The sequence below is a fragment of the Miniopterus schreibersii genome (assembly GCF_964146895.1).
Source record: "Miniopterus schreibersii genome assembly, chromosome: 10".
In the NCBI taxonomy this organism is placed as follows: domain Eukaryota; kingdom Metazoa; phylum Chordata; class Mammalia; order Chiroptera; family Miniopteridae; genus Miniopterus; species Miniopterus schreibersii.
In genome coordinates, this window is record NC_138110.1 from 20,988,306 (window position 1) to 21,004,807 (window position 16,502).

Sequence of the window (16,502 nt, forward strand, 5' to 3'; positions counted from 1 at the left end):
AATGAGATGAAAATATAAATTGAGAGAGCACTGGTCAAGATTATATTGTCAGTTCCCAATTTGAAGGTTAACTCCTTCCTTTTGCTCCAAAAAATATAGAAATAACAAGAGACATTAAAACACATAGCCACACCCCAAAATGAGGTCGATATTTTTCAGAGCAGGAATAGAAAATGAAGTTGAAGCAGAGAGCAGGGTTTGAAGCAGTGAGTCTGTGGAACTTCAGGTCTGCAAGGAGGCAGGGTGTCTGGGAGCTCAGTTACTGCAGGGTATACAGCACCAAAGGTACCCAGGCGGGAGGCAGCACAGTGGTGCCAGGTTCCCTGCCAGAAATTGGGAACTGGAATAGAGCTTTTATTGAAAAGAACTTGAACAAAGGTGTTTATAATGGCTCTTAAGTTGTATGGCTGCAGAGGTGGGAGAACATAGAACCAGCCTCACAACAGGATGATGAGTCAGACTGATAGTCTTGGTGACCGACCCTGCCATTGCTGTCTTCAGTGTGATTGCGTGATCTTTTCAGTGCTGTTATAAGTTTTAAGCAATTGCTCTGACTCTAATTAATTATGTGTCAAGGAGAAAAACACTGACTCTGTGTGGAGATTTTCTTTCTTTATCAGGCACAAGACCTAAATGTCATTGAAGAAGTGATTCGAATGATGTTGGAGATCATCAATTCCTGCCTGACAACTTCTCTTCACCACAATCCAAATTTGGTGTATGCATTGCTCTACAAACGAGATCTCTTTGAACAATTTCGAACTCATCCTTCATTTCAGGATATAATGCAAAATATTGATCTCGTAAGTGTAAATGAAGATTTTTATCATGGTTCTTTTTTAAGTATTAGAGGAGTTTAACAAACCCTGATAAAAACTATAATAGATCTCTTTAACATTAACTAAATTTGCCCTCTATTCTGCTATAACAATAGTTGCATTTCATGTGTATATGTTTTATATTCACAGACATATATATACACACATATATATTTTATTTAACATTTAGATCATTAACATTTTTCTATAATATCAATTCTTTGAAAATCTCACATTTTAATATCTGTATTATGGATGTCCTAAAATATATTTCACCATTATCCCAGATAAGAAAACCAAGATGCTGAGAGAGGGTTTCCAGGTGATTTTAGCACAATTCCAAGCCTAAGAGTCATTGTCTTAGATAATGATTACATATTTGCATAGGGCTTTATCATTATGAGTTATTTGCGTATACAAGGTCTCATTTGACCCTTCAACCATCACTATGAGGGAAGCAAAGCAGGGCCCGAGAGGGAAAAAGGTCGGCTCAGGGTCACTTAGCTAGTAAGTCACTCAGACAGGCCTTGAATCCAGGTCTTCTCATTATAAACTCTGTGCTTTCAACATCCACTTGGATAAACCTAAGTAAGATTCCAAATGAGCCGGCTTTCCAACAACTTTTTGTTGAATACGGCCATCTAAAATAGTGCTGGGCACACTAGAAATTTATTCAAAAGCATTTTAAACTCTTTTTACATGTTCTGAAAAAAAATGCCATGGTAGAAGATATAAATAACATCTCTACTTTCTGCCTCTTTCAGCACTTTACCTTCCTCTTCTCTCCCCTATATGCCCCTGAAATTTTGGCTTAAGCAAGCCTTTACTATTTCTTCTTCATGAAGTTAACCTTGAAAAGTATTGGGAGAGGACACTGTGAATCTACCGTTATTTTTAGCTGACAGGGAGTTGAGAGTTGATATTTTTTCATTAAGACATTTAGCAATGTTGAATACCTGAGACAGGAGTGACTAACCTTGAAGCACTTTTAACTTCTGCAGGAATTAGACATGTGTTTTTTAAGTGGCCAAATTTCTATTAACAATTGGTACGTATCCCTCCCATCTAACTCAGAAGATGAAATGATCTGGCTAAATTAAGCAGAGGGACAAAATAGAATTACCGCAGCAAACGAGAGAGGATGTGAAAGAAATGTCATGGTTGAATCTAAGTAGAGAACAAAGGCAGTGAACAGTAATAGTTGTGTAGTATGATAAAGGCAAGAACTATTTTTATCTCTGCACAGTGTAAAATTCGTGTTAGATTTGTGTATTTCCAGACCCAACCATCCTTACTGACTCTGAACTAGTCCATTCAGTCGCCAATATGATATTCCCACAAATGGTGAGCAGGGTTAAAATAGAATTCTTCATTTTCTTTAAAAAATTAAACACAAAATGAGTCAACTTTTCTTCTGCAGTCTTTTTTATTTCAGTAAATGGCATCAGTATCTACTTAGTTGCTTAAGCCAAAATAAGGGGGGGGTAGGATAATTAGTGCTAGTTGAAATAAGGGTGGGACATTGCAGACCTAAAGAGTATGGTCAGATGCCCTGGCAAGTGTGGCTCAGTTGGTTGAGTGTCATCCATGCACCGAAAGGTCACTGGTTTGATTCCTTGGTTGGGGCACATACCCAGGTTGTAGGTTTGATCCCCAGTAGGGGTGTGTATGGGAAGCAATGGATTGATGCTTCTCTCTCCCTCTCCTTTCTTCTCTCTCTAAAACTCAATAAAAACATTTGGGAGGAAAAAGTTATAAAGAGTACGATCAGAGAAGGATATTCTGAGAAAGTGCATTTGAGCTAAGACTTGAAGGAGGTAGAGATATCTGGGCTCAGAGTGTTCCAGGCAAAGAGAACATAGGCATAGGATGGAGGCATGTCTGTTTCTCCCACTTCAGCAAGATAGGTATGCTTACTGACCATTAGAAAAGATTTGGGTTCCTAAGCATAGAGTTCTGTTCCTATAATATAACCCACTGCATGTGCAAAGGTCACCATTGTGCAAATTGGGGTTTGAGGAACCAGTGCAAAAATGCTAATGCTCTGGTTACTGCTATTCCTGAGACTAACGAACTATCCTTTATGACTGACCCAGAAATCTCATTCCAGGATCCATGAAACTGTAACTGACTAATTTGTTACCTTGTAAGTAGGGTAAAATTTCAGACTCTTTACAATTCTTGACAGTGTAAAATGGTATAATATTATTTTAAGGTAGATTGATAAATTAAAGATACATATTATAAACTCTAGGCCAGCCACACAAGAAGAAATAGAGATATAACTAGATAAAATAGATCCATAAATTATACTCAATCCAAAGGCAGGCAGGAAAAGCAGTATAAGTGAACAAATAGAAAACAACAAGCATTGTGGTAGATTTAAATCCAACCATGTCAGTAATTAAATGCCTCAATTCAAAGACAGAGATTTTAAAATTAGATTAAAAAGTAATATATAACCATGTACTGTCTGTAAGTGACTCACTTTAAAAATAAAGATATAGATAGCTTAAAAAGTAAAAGGATGGAAGTAGTTATACCATGCAAACACTAATTAAAAGAAAGTTGGAGTGATTATAAAGTAAACTTCGGGCCCTGACCAGTGTGGCTCAGTTGGTTAAACAATGTCCTGTGGACCAAAAGAGTGCCATTTCGATTCCCGGTCAGGGCACATGCCCGGGTTGCAGGCTTGATCGCTGGTAGGGTGCATGCAGGAGGCAGCCGATTGACGTTCTCCTCTCACATCGATGTTTCTCTCCCCCTCTCCCTGCCTCTCTCTCTAAAAATCAGTAAAAATTTTTTTTTAAAAAAGTAAACTTTGGAATAAAGAATATTACCAGAGATAAAGAGGGGACACAATGTAAAGAGAAAGGGATCAGTTCACCAAGAAGACATAACAATTCTAAGTGTGGATGCACCTAACAACAGAGCTTCACTGATGGAACTGCAAGGAGAAATAGACAAGCTCATAATTATAATTGGAGAAGTCAGCACTTCTTTCACAGTAGATGATAAAATAAGTATACAAAATTAGTAACAATACAGAAGATCCAAACAATACTACCAACTAAATTGATTTAATTGGCTATAGAACATTCCACCCAACGTCAGCACTGCATGTGTGCCATTCACTGAGATAGGCCATGTTTGAGGCCATAAAACAACCCTCAGAAAATTTAAAAGACTTGAAATCATATTCTTTGACCACAGTGAAATTAAACCAGAAATCAGTAAGAAAAATATCTGGAAAATACCCCAAATGTTTGGAAATTTAAAGTATACCTATGGATGAAAGAGGTCAGAAGGGAAATAGAACATATTTTAAAGTTAGCAAAAACAAAAATGCAGTACATCAAAATTTGTGTGATACAGCTAAAACTTTGAGCGAAATTTATAGCATTAAATATTTCTAGTAGAAGAGAAGAAAAGTCTTAAATCAATGATAAGATTCCACAGTAAGAAATCAGAAAAAAAATGCAGGTGCATCAGAACTACCAGCAAGACTGAGGCCATTAACTCTCTGATCAGCCTGGAGCTCTATGCCACCTGCATTTACCTGTCCAAGTCTTACTACTTGGACGATAATGATGTGGGTTTGAAGAACTTTGCCATATATTTTCTTCACCAGTCTTTGAGGAAAGGGAACATGCTGAGAAACTGATGAAGCTGCAAAGCCAATCAGATCTCCCTTCAGGATATCAAGAAGCCAGATTGTGACAACAGGGAGAATGGGCTGAACACAATGGCGTGTGCATTATACTTGGAAAATCTGTCACTACTAGAACTGCACAAACTGGCCGCTGACAAAAATGGCCCCCATTTGTGTGACTTCATTGAGATTCATTACCTGAAAGAGCAGGTGAAATCCATCAAATAACTGGGTGACTACATAACCAACTTGAGCAAGACAGGGGTCCCCGGAATCTGGCATGGCAGAGTATCTCTTTAATGAACACACCCTGGGACACTATGACAATAAGAGCTAAGCCTTAGGCTGCCTTCTTATAGCCACAGGGGTGACTTCCCTAGTCACTAAATTTACTGTTGTTTACAAAATTCTAACCTGATGATAGGAAATACAAATTTGCATCTTTGAACGAAGATGATATTTGCTAGTTTCACATTCTTTGCTAGTGTTACATCCTGACTCCAGAGGAAATTTTTCGCTAAACAGCTTATGCCTTTCACCTCAAATATTTTTATTAAGAGAACTAAGACTTTTGTTACATAAGAATTGCTATAGATAACATGACAAAGTAAGAAGAAACATTTGACTTCTGACACCAGGCTAAACCTGGTCAAGTTTTTCTGTCTCTGATCCTGTTGACTCATCTGTAGGACAGATTTTATCAGCCTCATAGGACTGTTGTGAGAATTAAATAAATAGTATATGTAGCTCACATGGCCCATAATAAACATGCAGATTCTTCTTCCCTTCCTTGTTGATCTATAAATTATACTTCCTTCCTGGAAGTGGTAGTTTTATCATTTTCTAAAGTAGTAGGAGTTTGAATGTAAAAATATTAGAATGCCAGTTGTAAAACATACAAATGAGAGACAATTTGAAAGAAGGAATTTACTGCCCTAGCTGGTTTTCCTCAGTGGTTAGAGCATCGGCCCTCCGACCAAAGGGTCCCAGGTTTGATTCCGTCCAAGGGCACATACCCTTCTCTCTCTCTCTCTCTCTCTCTCTCTCTGTCTCTCTCTACCCCCCCCTTTCCTCTCTCTCCCTTCCACTCTCAAAAGCAATGGAAAAAGTATCCTAAGGTGAGAATTAAAAAAATAATAAGGAATTTACTTAGAAACTGAGTCTCGTGCCTACTCTGCAACTCTCCTGGTGGGAATGGGAGCTCCTTGTGGCTTAGAGGCAAGCCAGTCAGACTACAGGATGAACAAAACTAGACTCTCATTGCATTACTGAGTTCTTTGGTGATATAAGTACTCTCTCTCATGTTGGTTTGTAGTATCTAGAGCATTAGAGTACTGTGTGTTCCACTTAGCGTTGATTATATGTATTTTGTTACCTCAATCAGCAATGTCCAAAGAGCATAATACACTCACCCCAGAGGTTGCCCATACTCCAGAGGTTGCACGACAGTTCATAGAAGCATGGGAAGAAGATAGAGCTCTTATTTTTTTATTAAAAATAGATTTACTTTTACTCATTCTTGGTATCGCTCGGACCACCAGCAGAGTCTCTGTCAGCTACAGTCATTACTCCAGGTATCCTGAGGGAAGAGAGGAGTTCTCAACTTGGAGGGCGTGACCCACGGGTACCCTCACCTTTCTGTCACTTAAGGTTTACTATTGGGTATGTGTTCATGATGTCTGGGCTATAATATCTAGATTTAACTGAACAGACCCTCACATAATGGGCATGGTTGGCATGACTCTTGTAAAGGAACCATAGATTGAAGCCAATACAATAATATTAAGTACTCAAATATATAACACATGTAATAATATGTGACAAAACCAACGTGGCAGAGCTGACATCCCTCTCCTCCTAGAACAAGTGCTACATTACAATGTAAAAACAATTACTGACCAATCTAATTGCACAAGAAGTGGATCTATAAAAATTATCAAGAAGGCTGTTTGCATAATGGATTTGTATAAACACAGTGCCTCTTACTATGAGCAATACTGTGTTTGCTGATGATAATGTGAAGACTTTATGATTAGCAAGACATATGGTAGCTAATTATCCAGATTATTTTAATAATGGTATTTTGAGTACAAAAAGTGTTTTGTGTCTACAGTTAAGTAATTTTTAAAATCTAGTTTATTTTGTCTTTATCTTATCTTAAAATTTTTATGTACATTTTATAACATGTAAAACATTTAATGCTACAGTATATTGCATGATTTGTAAATAAGTAGGACATATACTAGAAGTACCTCCTCACTTTACTTGTAGGAATGTACAATCAGAAAACATTTGGAGACCAGTCTAGATTCTGGCTGATGGTCAGAATCACCTGGAGAGACTGAGGTAGGTCTCTGAGCAGGCTCCAGGATCAGTATTTTCACAAAGCTTCCTGGCTACTTTTGATGGTCAGTACCTTTGAGAGCTATTCCTTGTTTATATTTTATACTGCTATAAGCCAAAAAGCATTCACTAGTGAAAATGGCTGCATTTAGTAAATATTGAAAGGAGGAAAAACAATCTATAAACTTCAAGCATCTATAAGATCTATCTACTTTTCCATTGACAATTTTTATTTCTTAGAATGTATTTTAACATGTATGTTCCTATTATGTAAATATTTTTGGTCAAATAAAATTTTATGCAAAGGTATTAGGCTGAACCATATGAAATTACCAATTTTCAACCATTTTTTAACCTACAAAAATGGCATTTCATGTGGTTAACCAAGTTTTTTCTCAGAAAAACATTGTTTAAAACACAGAGTTGGTTGGGCATTGTCCTGTGCACTGAGAGGTTGCCAGTTCGATTCCTGGTCAGGGCACATGTCCAGGTTGCAGGCTTGATCCCTGGTTGGGGTGTGCAGGAGGCAGCTGATCAATGTTCTGCTCTCACATCAATGTTTCTCTTCCTCTCCCTTCCACTCCCTCTTTAAAAATCTAATTAAAAATATTTTTTAAAAGCACACAAAGATATTTATATAAGAGGAAGGCTTTTAGTTTGCATCTTTGTTGTTACATATTTTTAAACAAGATTTTAATATAACTTGCAGTATGTGTTCTATTTATGTTGTGTGTGTCTTCAGAGACTTAATCACTATGTTATAAAAATCAATTTGAAAAAAATCAATTTGAATACATGCTGTGTCTAAACTCTGAATAAAATTTATCCCAGAATTCCTCAAAAGAGCTTAAAATCTGACTTGAGAAAAACAAGACCCATAGGCAGGCATATGCTGAAAAACCAACGTGCTGTAGACAAAATAAGCAACTTGCAAAGGAGCTGGTGCCAGCAGATTGCCTGAGATAAAGAAATTACTTATCTGGTCTCAACTTTCTCATAGCCAGCCATCGGCTGCTTTGTTTTCACTCACTACTACCCTCTCTCTCAAGGCACAAGCTTGTTAGGGCCCTGGCTCTACCTGAGTCTCCTTACTTTTCGGAATGATGCATTTTAATGACATTTATGTCATGTCATGCACTGTCTACTAGAATGGTTGGGGGGGGGGGGAGTTGTATTTTTGAACAATTAACATTTAGGAGAGTAATCTTGAATGAAAATTCATTAAAATGTTTGCAAATAATTGCTAGCAACTTAATATAAAATAGAAAACATGGAAATATTCAACTTTTTTAAACAGCATAAGCTTTTAAGTTTCTGCATGTCTGACTATAAATACTCAAGTGTGATGTTCTTGAATAACAGGAATCTACATTTGTCTTGATTTATTAGCACTATAATGTTAAAATGAGTTGCTAAGATATGATGATATTTTTCCAGTGTTTTGTGACAAATATTAAGGGACAGTATTATGTCCAGAATGTTGCTGCATAGTTCAGGCTGTGGAGTGACGGTGAGACACAAGTAATTATAGCTTGCTGTTGATTATCCCTGGTGATCAGGGATACAAGTGTTGTGGAAAAATTAAATTTATAAATACTACCCAAACATCATTTTAGGCATTAGCTTCAAATTTCTTTCTTACTAAGCCTTTTTTTTCTTTTTAAGAGTTACTATGAAGCCTCAATATTAACAGTTTTTAAACTTTAGCTTTCTTTTTCCACCTGCTGATGGGTGCTGCTCTCTAAATGAAATATAAATGCAAGGCGAGGCAGCACAAGAAAGAGCAAAATTCAGGAGCCTACTTAATTCACGGAATGGATAATGAGCCCCGAAGATTCAGGGGTTGGCTGTGATTCAGACATCAAACTCTTTATAGAGAGGACACATTTAGGAGGGCTAGTGAATTAAAAGCCACGTCATTCTAAGAAATACAGTTATGATAGTTTGATGACCGTGTGAGAAAGGCATCTACTGAAAATACATCTCCTATATCTACTTGTTTAAAAAATAACACTTTACATTCCAGGTGATCACCTTCTTCAGCTCCAGGTTGCTACATGCTGGAGCTGAGCTGTCGGTGGAACGGGTCCTGGAAATCATCAAGCAAGGGATTGTTGCTCTGCCCAAAGACAGGCTGAAGGTAAGACTGGCAAATGCAACACATACTGTTGTATCACTTGATGTAAATATTAGTGTCTGAGCAGGCTCTACTTAGAATCATATCACTTACCCAGTACTTGCCCTAGAACAGGCTCCCCATATATTGCTGCCCTACTGTATACTGACACACAGAACTGATGAAGAAGGGGTCTCAGTTTTCCCAAAAGTAGCCAGAGAAGGACTAATATCTTCATACCACTGCATATATTATGAGTAGTTTATATAAAGGAGCACCTTATTTTTTTAACCCAGTGAAATAAACTCATCCTTCTAAGTATTATCGAGGGTTGATGGGAAGGGGGAGGTGGTGGTGATGACATCTGCAACAGTGGCTAACACTTGCCTAGTATTTACTCAAAGCTGTGTGGGGTTGTAAGCGTCTTACATATATTAACTTATTCTATCCTCACAACAGCCCTTTAAAGGTAGGGTCGGTACCATTATCATTCTGATTTTTCAGATGAGGAAACTGATACACTGAGAATGTAAGTAACTTACCCAAAGTCATAAAACTAGAAAATTATGGAACTGGGAGATTCCTATCCAGGCAGTCTAGCTCCAGAGTCCCTGCTCATAATCACCACACTATTTGCTGTATGCTTGTATATATCTGTGGAAAGAGGAGCATTTTATGAAAGAGGTAGGAGAAATATAGAAATATTGTATTTTAAGAAGGCATTCACACTGTGTGTTAGGTATGTTCCTGAAGAGATCTCATGATATAGGTGCATACTTCAAGACTAATTTTTTCTCAGGAAAAAATGTGAAGGTCATGGTTTTGGAGGGGGGAGGAGAGATACATGAATGTACAGCATTGTACCATATTTTTACTTTAATACTCCATTTTAATTTTTTCTTACATCACCTTCTGAATGTTTTAAAGTACTCAGTCTTAACAGCACAGAGCATCATAGTGAATGTTTGGACTTTATCGTGTTTCATCACAACTAACTCTGTTCCAAAGTTACTATTTGGGGGCTGTGTTTTTCAGCGCTATCACCAAACTACTGCTTAATGAACGCTTGAGAGATATTGCTGTAGGATATGAAAATATTTTCAGTTACAATAACGGAGTTTGTAAAACAACGCACGGTAGTCATCATAGCCGCTCACAGAGGTTCCACCATACGTAAACAGCAAGGCTCACACTGGCTGGGCAAAGACATCAGGTGTTTATCAGCTAACATGGCACCACCATGTGGCAGTAGCCTAAAAGCTAATTACAGTTCATTGGACACTCCAGCTCTGACTTTATTCCTGACAATTCTTTAAATGTAGGGAATTCATATTATTTCTATTCTTACATTAAGTTTTGGGGAGGGGGGAGAGGTTATACTGTTTCCTATCTCAGATTTTCTGAACTAGACCATATGAATCAGTACAAAAATCCATGAAGATTGGAGTGGTTGCTCACAGGAAGTGATGGATCAGGAAAGAAGTAGAACTCTTATGAGGCTGTAAAGAAGCATCATACAGAGGAGTCGGGGGAAGAGGGATTTTAATGAGATCAAAGAACCAGTATAGTAGTACTGGGGACTGTGATTAGAGAAGGTGTACTTAGACTGAAGATGTCAAAGGTAGAGCAGAGCAGGGTGATAACATGGTCTGGATTTGGCCATGCGTGGGGGGACTGAAGTGGTATGGATATGAGTAAAAGTCTGTGTGACTGAGCAAGTTAATGACTGGAAGCCAAGGATGGGTCGTTCACATGGGCATCATAGTCTCTCAGGATGATAAGCCATGCGGTGGAGATTGTGAGCCAAATGCTCCAGTAAATTGGAGAGCAGCCTGGAAGTCAGTAGGTGGCAGCTACACGGAGAGAAGAAGCTGGTACAGCCTCATATGAGCAGAGCTTTTTGCCTAAGGGGAGAGGATAAGAGGATCAATAGCCAAGGAACAAAGGAAGAGCAGCCTCTATTTCCAAAGCGTCCAGGGAAACCGGAGTCCAGAGGGGAGAGCCAGCTTTCAGTTAAAGAAGGAAGGAGGGAGGACTCAGCTCTGGGCCTGAGAATGGAGGAATACTTAACCATGAAACAGGTTCAAAAAGGCCTTATGGGATATAGAAGGAGTGAAGAACAGGAGTTTGGTTGAAGGGAGAGAAAGCACAAAGCAGTATGGGGACAAAAGTACAGGAGACGCCCTGGTCGTCCCGTACCCCAAAAGGTAGTGGGTTCCATTCCCAGTCAGGGCACATACCTAGGTTGCGGGTTCGATCCCTGGTTGGGACACGTATGGGAGGCAACCGATCAATGTTTCTCTCTCTCTCTAAATTCAATTTTAAAAATATATCCTTGGTGAGGATTTAAAAGAAAGTACAGGAGAAGACGGCTGACTGGAGGGAGGGGCTTATGTTTGAGCAGTGACCAGTGCTGACCAGGATATAATGTACATGTTAGGTGTAAGCTTGCCACAAGGTTCCGTCGACAGTAAATCTTTAGCAGGTGTCTGCCCTGCGATAGCCATTGCTCTCCATGCTTGGGGCCCATCATTGATCAAAGATTGCTGCCCTCACAGGGCTCACAGTCTAGCAGGAGATGGACAATAAACTATGAGCATAATATGACAAAACGATTGATTGTACTAGAACGCCATAGGTGCTCTGGACAGTAAAAGAGCAGAGGAAGGAGGTTTGGGAGTATCGGTGAGGGTTCGCTGGGAGAAAGTTGTAGAATTACAGAGAATGGCCTGGGCAACATTTAATAAATATAAGATGGAGGTGAGAGAGTTAAGCATGATTTAGAGGAGAGTTGCAAGCAGTAAGAACAGCCACTGAAAAGGTCCTAAGCGAGGAAAATGCCAGGTATGTTGAAGAAATAACAAGGAGACCAAAGTGCCTAGAGCTGTGTGAATGAGGGGGAGAGTAAGAGGTGAACAGGTAATGGGGGTAAGGGAGTGCAGTGAAATGGGGAACCAGTGCAAGATTTTGAGAAGAGAAGTGGCATGATGTGGTTTATATTTTAACACTATTGCTCCGACTGCTATGTTGAGACTAGACAGGGAGACAATGAAAGCAGAGAGACCAGTTAGATTATTATTGGTTGACTTGCAGCATGGGGGTAAAGTGAAGTACCAATAGAATAAGTCCAAGAAACTGTCTGGTAGGCAGAGGGCACTTAGGCCTCCTAGGAGACAGCTGCAGTCTTTATTGATTTCAAAAGCTCCAAGGAATGGTAGCTAGAACATAGTTCTGATGGACTGGTTAAAGAACTGGTTTGCAAGTATTGTGGAAGAGTTGTTTATGGAAGTGGATTTGTCTTGGTCTGTGTGGGTCAGAGTCTGTCATGATTAGAAACCCGACTCTGCTTCGCTGAATGTTGTGCAGCTCAACAATGCTTGTGGGTGAGTATGCTCCTAGTGTATAGAGGCTTCTGTACTAGACAATTCAGAGCAAACTTCCAGATGCCATGCCTTGGAACAATCTGGAAAACTTTCAGAGAATCACCAAAATTGTGAAGGAACACAGGAAGTGATTAGAGAAACTCCTACTGTTGTTATTAGCTTTAAGAAGACAAGATTCAAGTAGAAGAGACTTGTATTCAAGTGCTGGAAGAATTGTTTATGAAAGCAGATTTGGACTTGTTCCTTGTGGTCTCAGGAATAGGACCAGTGCGTAGAAGCTGCATACAGGGACCTGCATTTCAGTTCCATATAAGGAAGAACTTTCTAGCAGATGGAATCATTTAGAGATGGAAAAGGCAACTTTTGGGAAGTGATGCATTCATTCTCACTACATAGAGATGTTAGGGGAATAGGCTAATGGCCACTTAGCAGGAATGCAGCTATTGGTACTAGCTGGCTAGAGCAGTGAATGAAGAAGGATTCCAAGGCTGAGTTCAGGTTCAGCAGAAAGAGTGCTGAGATACATTAACAATGCCTCCCATTGGCCACAAGAGCAAAAAGTGAACACATGTGTGATTATTTGTCTTTCAATTGTAAAGACTCAGATATTGGTTAGATAGTGCAACTCTGACTTTTAAGAACCTTTCCTGAGAGTCTAATTCTGTGTGTGCGTCTACAAAACTATGGTTCTCTACAAAGCACAAAACAACGTAACATTTTGATAAGTTTTCTCTCTCAGAAGATGCAAGAAACAATAAGGAAAAATTATTAATCTGGGGACACCTTTTAATTTTTTTTATTTTTAATTATAGTTGAAGGAGATATCTTTTATGAGGAAGTGTTCATTTATGACAAAGCTCACCTTTCAGCGTGTAATAGCAGACAACATAGTCAGATCTGTACACAAGAAGAAACATAAATTGCTAAAAATTGGAATACAGTTCATTAGAAAAGTATGGTTCAGAAGGGGTGTAAAACTTTTTTTTAAAAAAGTGTTGACTATCCACCCAGTTGTGACTCAGTGGTTGAGCATCGACCCATGAACTGGGAACCGGGAGGTCACTGTTCAATTCCCAGTCATGGCACATGGCCAGGGTTGCAGGCTCGATCCCCAGTGGAGGGTGTGCAGGAGGCAGCCAATCAATGACTCTCATTGATGTTTCTATCTCTTTCTCCCTCTCCCTTCTTCTCTCTGAAATCAATAAAAACATATTTTTAAAAAAGTGTTGACTATCCAATCACTGGTTATCCTGTGCAAACAACAAATATGAGAACTGTGTTTGTGCTGGAGTATCTGTTGTCACTTCTGTATCACCATCACCCCTCTCCAGTCTCTTTTACATCACAGAGAACAAGCCAGAATGCATTTCCAGAATCCTCCTCCCTGTGTAGTTCTGAGTTAAGAGTCTGCCAAAGAAAGTCACTTGAGTGAGATTTGGAATGTTGAAGGAAAGAAGCCGTTTTTCTCCAGCAGTAGGTTCTGCCCCTGGCCTGTTTGGTGCTGTCGGTGGCCGAGGTCGCTGATGGCTCCCCAGAGATATTGAGGTTTGCAGCAACTTGAAGTGAGTTCTTGAGAACCATCCACTCCAGTGCTGTAGACTTTGTTTAGTTGCAGCGTCCCTGATCTTTGCCTACCTTATTCTTTCCTGCAGTTGCATAAGCCTCTGTTTTCCCTACTGAATGTGTCAGGGAAATTAAACTCCTCATTTCAAACAGAAAGGAAAATTGTTGAAAGGACTAGGGGAGCCAAGTTTGGGGAAAACCACTGCTGGCCTTCAGGAAATCAGAAGTGACCAGGAGTGTCATCGCTGATGATCTGGCCTGCCTGCAGCATCCATGTTGGGGTCTGCAGGAAGATTGCTATAGGCCACTGGCAAGACTTCACTCCTACTGAAGCCTATTGGCCTGCCCACCGCTGTTACCAGAGCAACAGGGACCTCTGTTTCTCTTCTACCTTCCGAAATACACTCAAGTTCCTCGCACTGCTACAGTCTAACCCAAAGCCTTACTGGAGATGTTCTAAGAAATGTAGTTTTCCAGCTTTCAGTCCCTCAGATGCTTGAGTTGCCAACAATGTGACAGGATCAAAAGAAACTGAGGAAGCAGCATGAAAAGTCAGCTACTTTAAGGACTATACTGTAAGAAAGGAATTAGCATTTCACTTTATGCCTAGAACAATGGGTAGAAAACTGAACCAAAACAGGTATTACTTAAACCTTTGGGGATGCTTTCTGACTACTCACGTACTTAGCAATTCCTCGGTGGCCTCATAAAATGATGAAGAATACTTCAGTAGTCTGGTGGTGAAAGTAGGAAGAGCACCAGATGGCAGGGGGTTCAGTCCCTTATACTGGAGGAAAGGAAGGAAGAATCTGCTATAAACGGTTAAACAGAAGGATCCCAGAGACTCCTTGCAATTCTTAAGGGTCTAGAATTCTACTTTCTGACATTCCTGAAGAATTTTTGTAGAGCAGTGCTCTAGTAACCACCTCCTCCTGTTCAAAAATATTTAGATTTCAGTGCCCTGTTGCTGCCAGGTAAAGCCTGGAGTTCTTAGAGTGGAATTCTAGACCATCCACAGTCTAATCCCAACTTGCTGTTCCAGTGTTTTCTCCTGTTTCCCTTTAGCCACCCAGTGCTCCAGCCAGAATTACCTGTGCCTTTTGCATCGTCTTTCCTGCATTTTTGGATTTGCTTACACAGGTCTCTCTTCCCAATATATCAAACCCAATTGTTTGCTTTTTGCTTATCTAAATCCTAAGCATTCTGCCCTGCAGGGCATGGCTCAGCGATTGAGCATCCCCTAGGATCCAGGAGGTCAAGGTTCAATTCCCAGTCAGGGCACTTGCCAGGTTGTGGGCTCGATCCCCAGTTGGGGGGTGCAGGAGGCAGCCGATCAATGACTCTTTGATCATTAATGTTTCTCTCTCTCCTTCTCCCTCTGAAATCAATAAAGATATATAAAACAAATAAAATTAAATCCTAAGCATTCATTAAAGGCCTTGATAAATTTAACAACTTTTATGAAGACTTTCCTTTTATTCCTCAACCTACGTATGCCTCCCTCTAAATACCCATAGCATTTTATATTTACATTTTGCGCGTCTCCTATCCTTCTCTGCCATGTATGTCATTGTCAGACTGTTTTCTCTCTCCCATTCATCTGTAACTTCCTTGAGACTAGGGGTCCTGTCATATTCATCTGCATCCCCTTGATGTCTTCTATGTAGTAGTTGCTCAATAATGTGATGAGAAGACAAATGAAATGCTCTCTTTATATATGCTGAAGGGGAAATGGGGACTTGTTAGAATTCTAGAGTTTGGGAGTAAAATTTTCTATTTCCAGGCCTGCTTTTCTGATTTTTATTTCACTATCTTCTTTGCAATTGTAATTCATTGAACTGCCTCTCCCTATACCCTATATGTGTGAGGTACCGTTCTAGACTCTGTGGATGCAGCAGTGGACAGTATAAACAAAAATCTCTGCCCTCGTAGAACTTTTGGTGGGGGGGATAGAAATAAGTAAAATATTTGATATTTTAGATAGCAGTAAATAATAAGAAAAATATAGCAAAGAAGAAAGATAGTGTTGGGAAGGGAGCAGTTTTAAGTAACTGTTTTTTTGTTTTGTTCTTTATAATTGACTATCTTGGAAGTGAGACTTTGAGACTTTGCTAATATCCTGTTTCTCCTGAAACTTTTGCCCACTGGTTATTTTCATCTATCATGGGTCTTACCTACACAGTTGCTACTATGGTATTTACCTAATGATAATTTATATTTTATTCTATAGATTATAATTCAATACTGTCATCTGTTTTGTTGCTCACATTGTTCTAGCTTTGGCCAATGGGAGCCTCTCCAGGTTGGTTCCTGTGTCCTTTGACATCTTTCACATGTGTCCATCTTGTTTTGAGTACTCCTTTAATTCCTTGGGCTACCAGATGCTCCAGGCTCATCTTGTATCTTTCCTGCTCAAACCTGGAATCAACCATTTCCAGTGAGCCCTGGTTCCTTTTCTTTCTTTTTTAAATAAATGGTATTAGGTAACAAGACCTGACCTGAGTGCTAGGCCACCTTCTTCTTAGAGCTTTATGTACCCTTCCACTTGCCCGTTCCTTTCTTGCCCATGGACAACTAATGCTTCTTCACTCTGCTGTCATATTGCTTCTTTCATATCTAATCCACCC

The 16,502-nt window shown here is 39.5% G+C and overlaps 1 protein-coding gene and 1 pseudogene across 7 annotated transcripts in view; both read left to right on the forward strand.

Moving 5' to 3' along the window:
- DYM (dymeclin) overlaps positions 1-16,502 on the forward strand; it is a 277,415-nt gene that overhangs the window by 224,143 nt on the left and 36,770 nt on the right. For 4 of the 6 annotated variants that reach the window (XM_081148366.1, XM_081148361.1, XM_081148362.1 and 1 more), the window contains 2 exons: positions 621-803; positions 8,840-8,953. In XM_081148366.1, coding sequence (XP_081004492.1) covers positions 621-803; positions 8,840-8,953 — 297 coding nt within the window. The remainder of the gene's footprint in view (positions 1-620; positions 804-8,839; positions 8,954-16,502) is intronic. The other 2 variants (XM_081148364.1, XM_081148363.1) reach the window with 1 other exon arrangement.
- On the forward strand, positions 4,296-4,807 carry LOC308562778 (ferritin heavy chain pseudogene; annotated as a pseudogene). Its single transcript has one exon. The product of its transcript is annotated as a ferritin heavy chain pseudogene (transcript).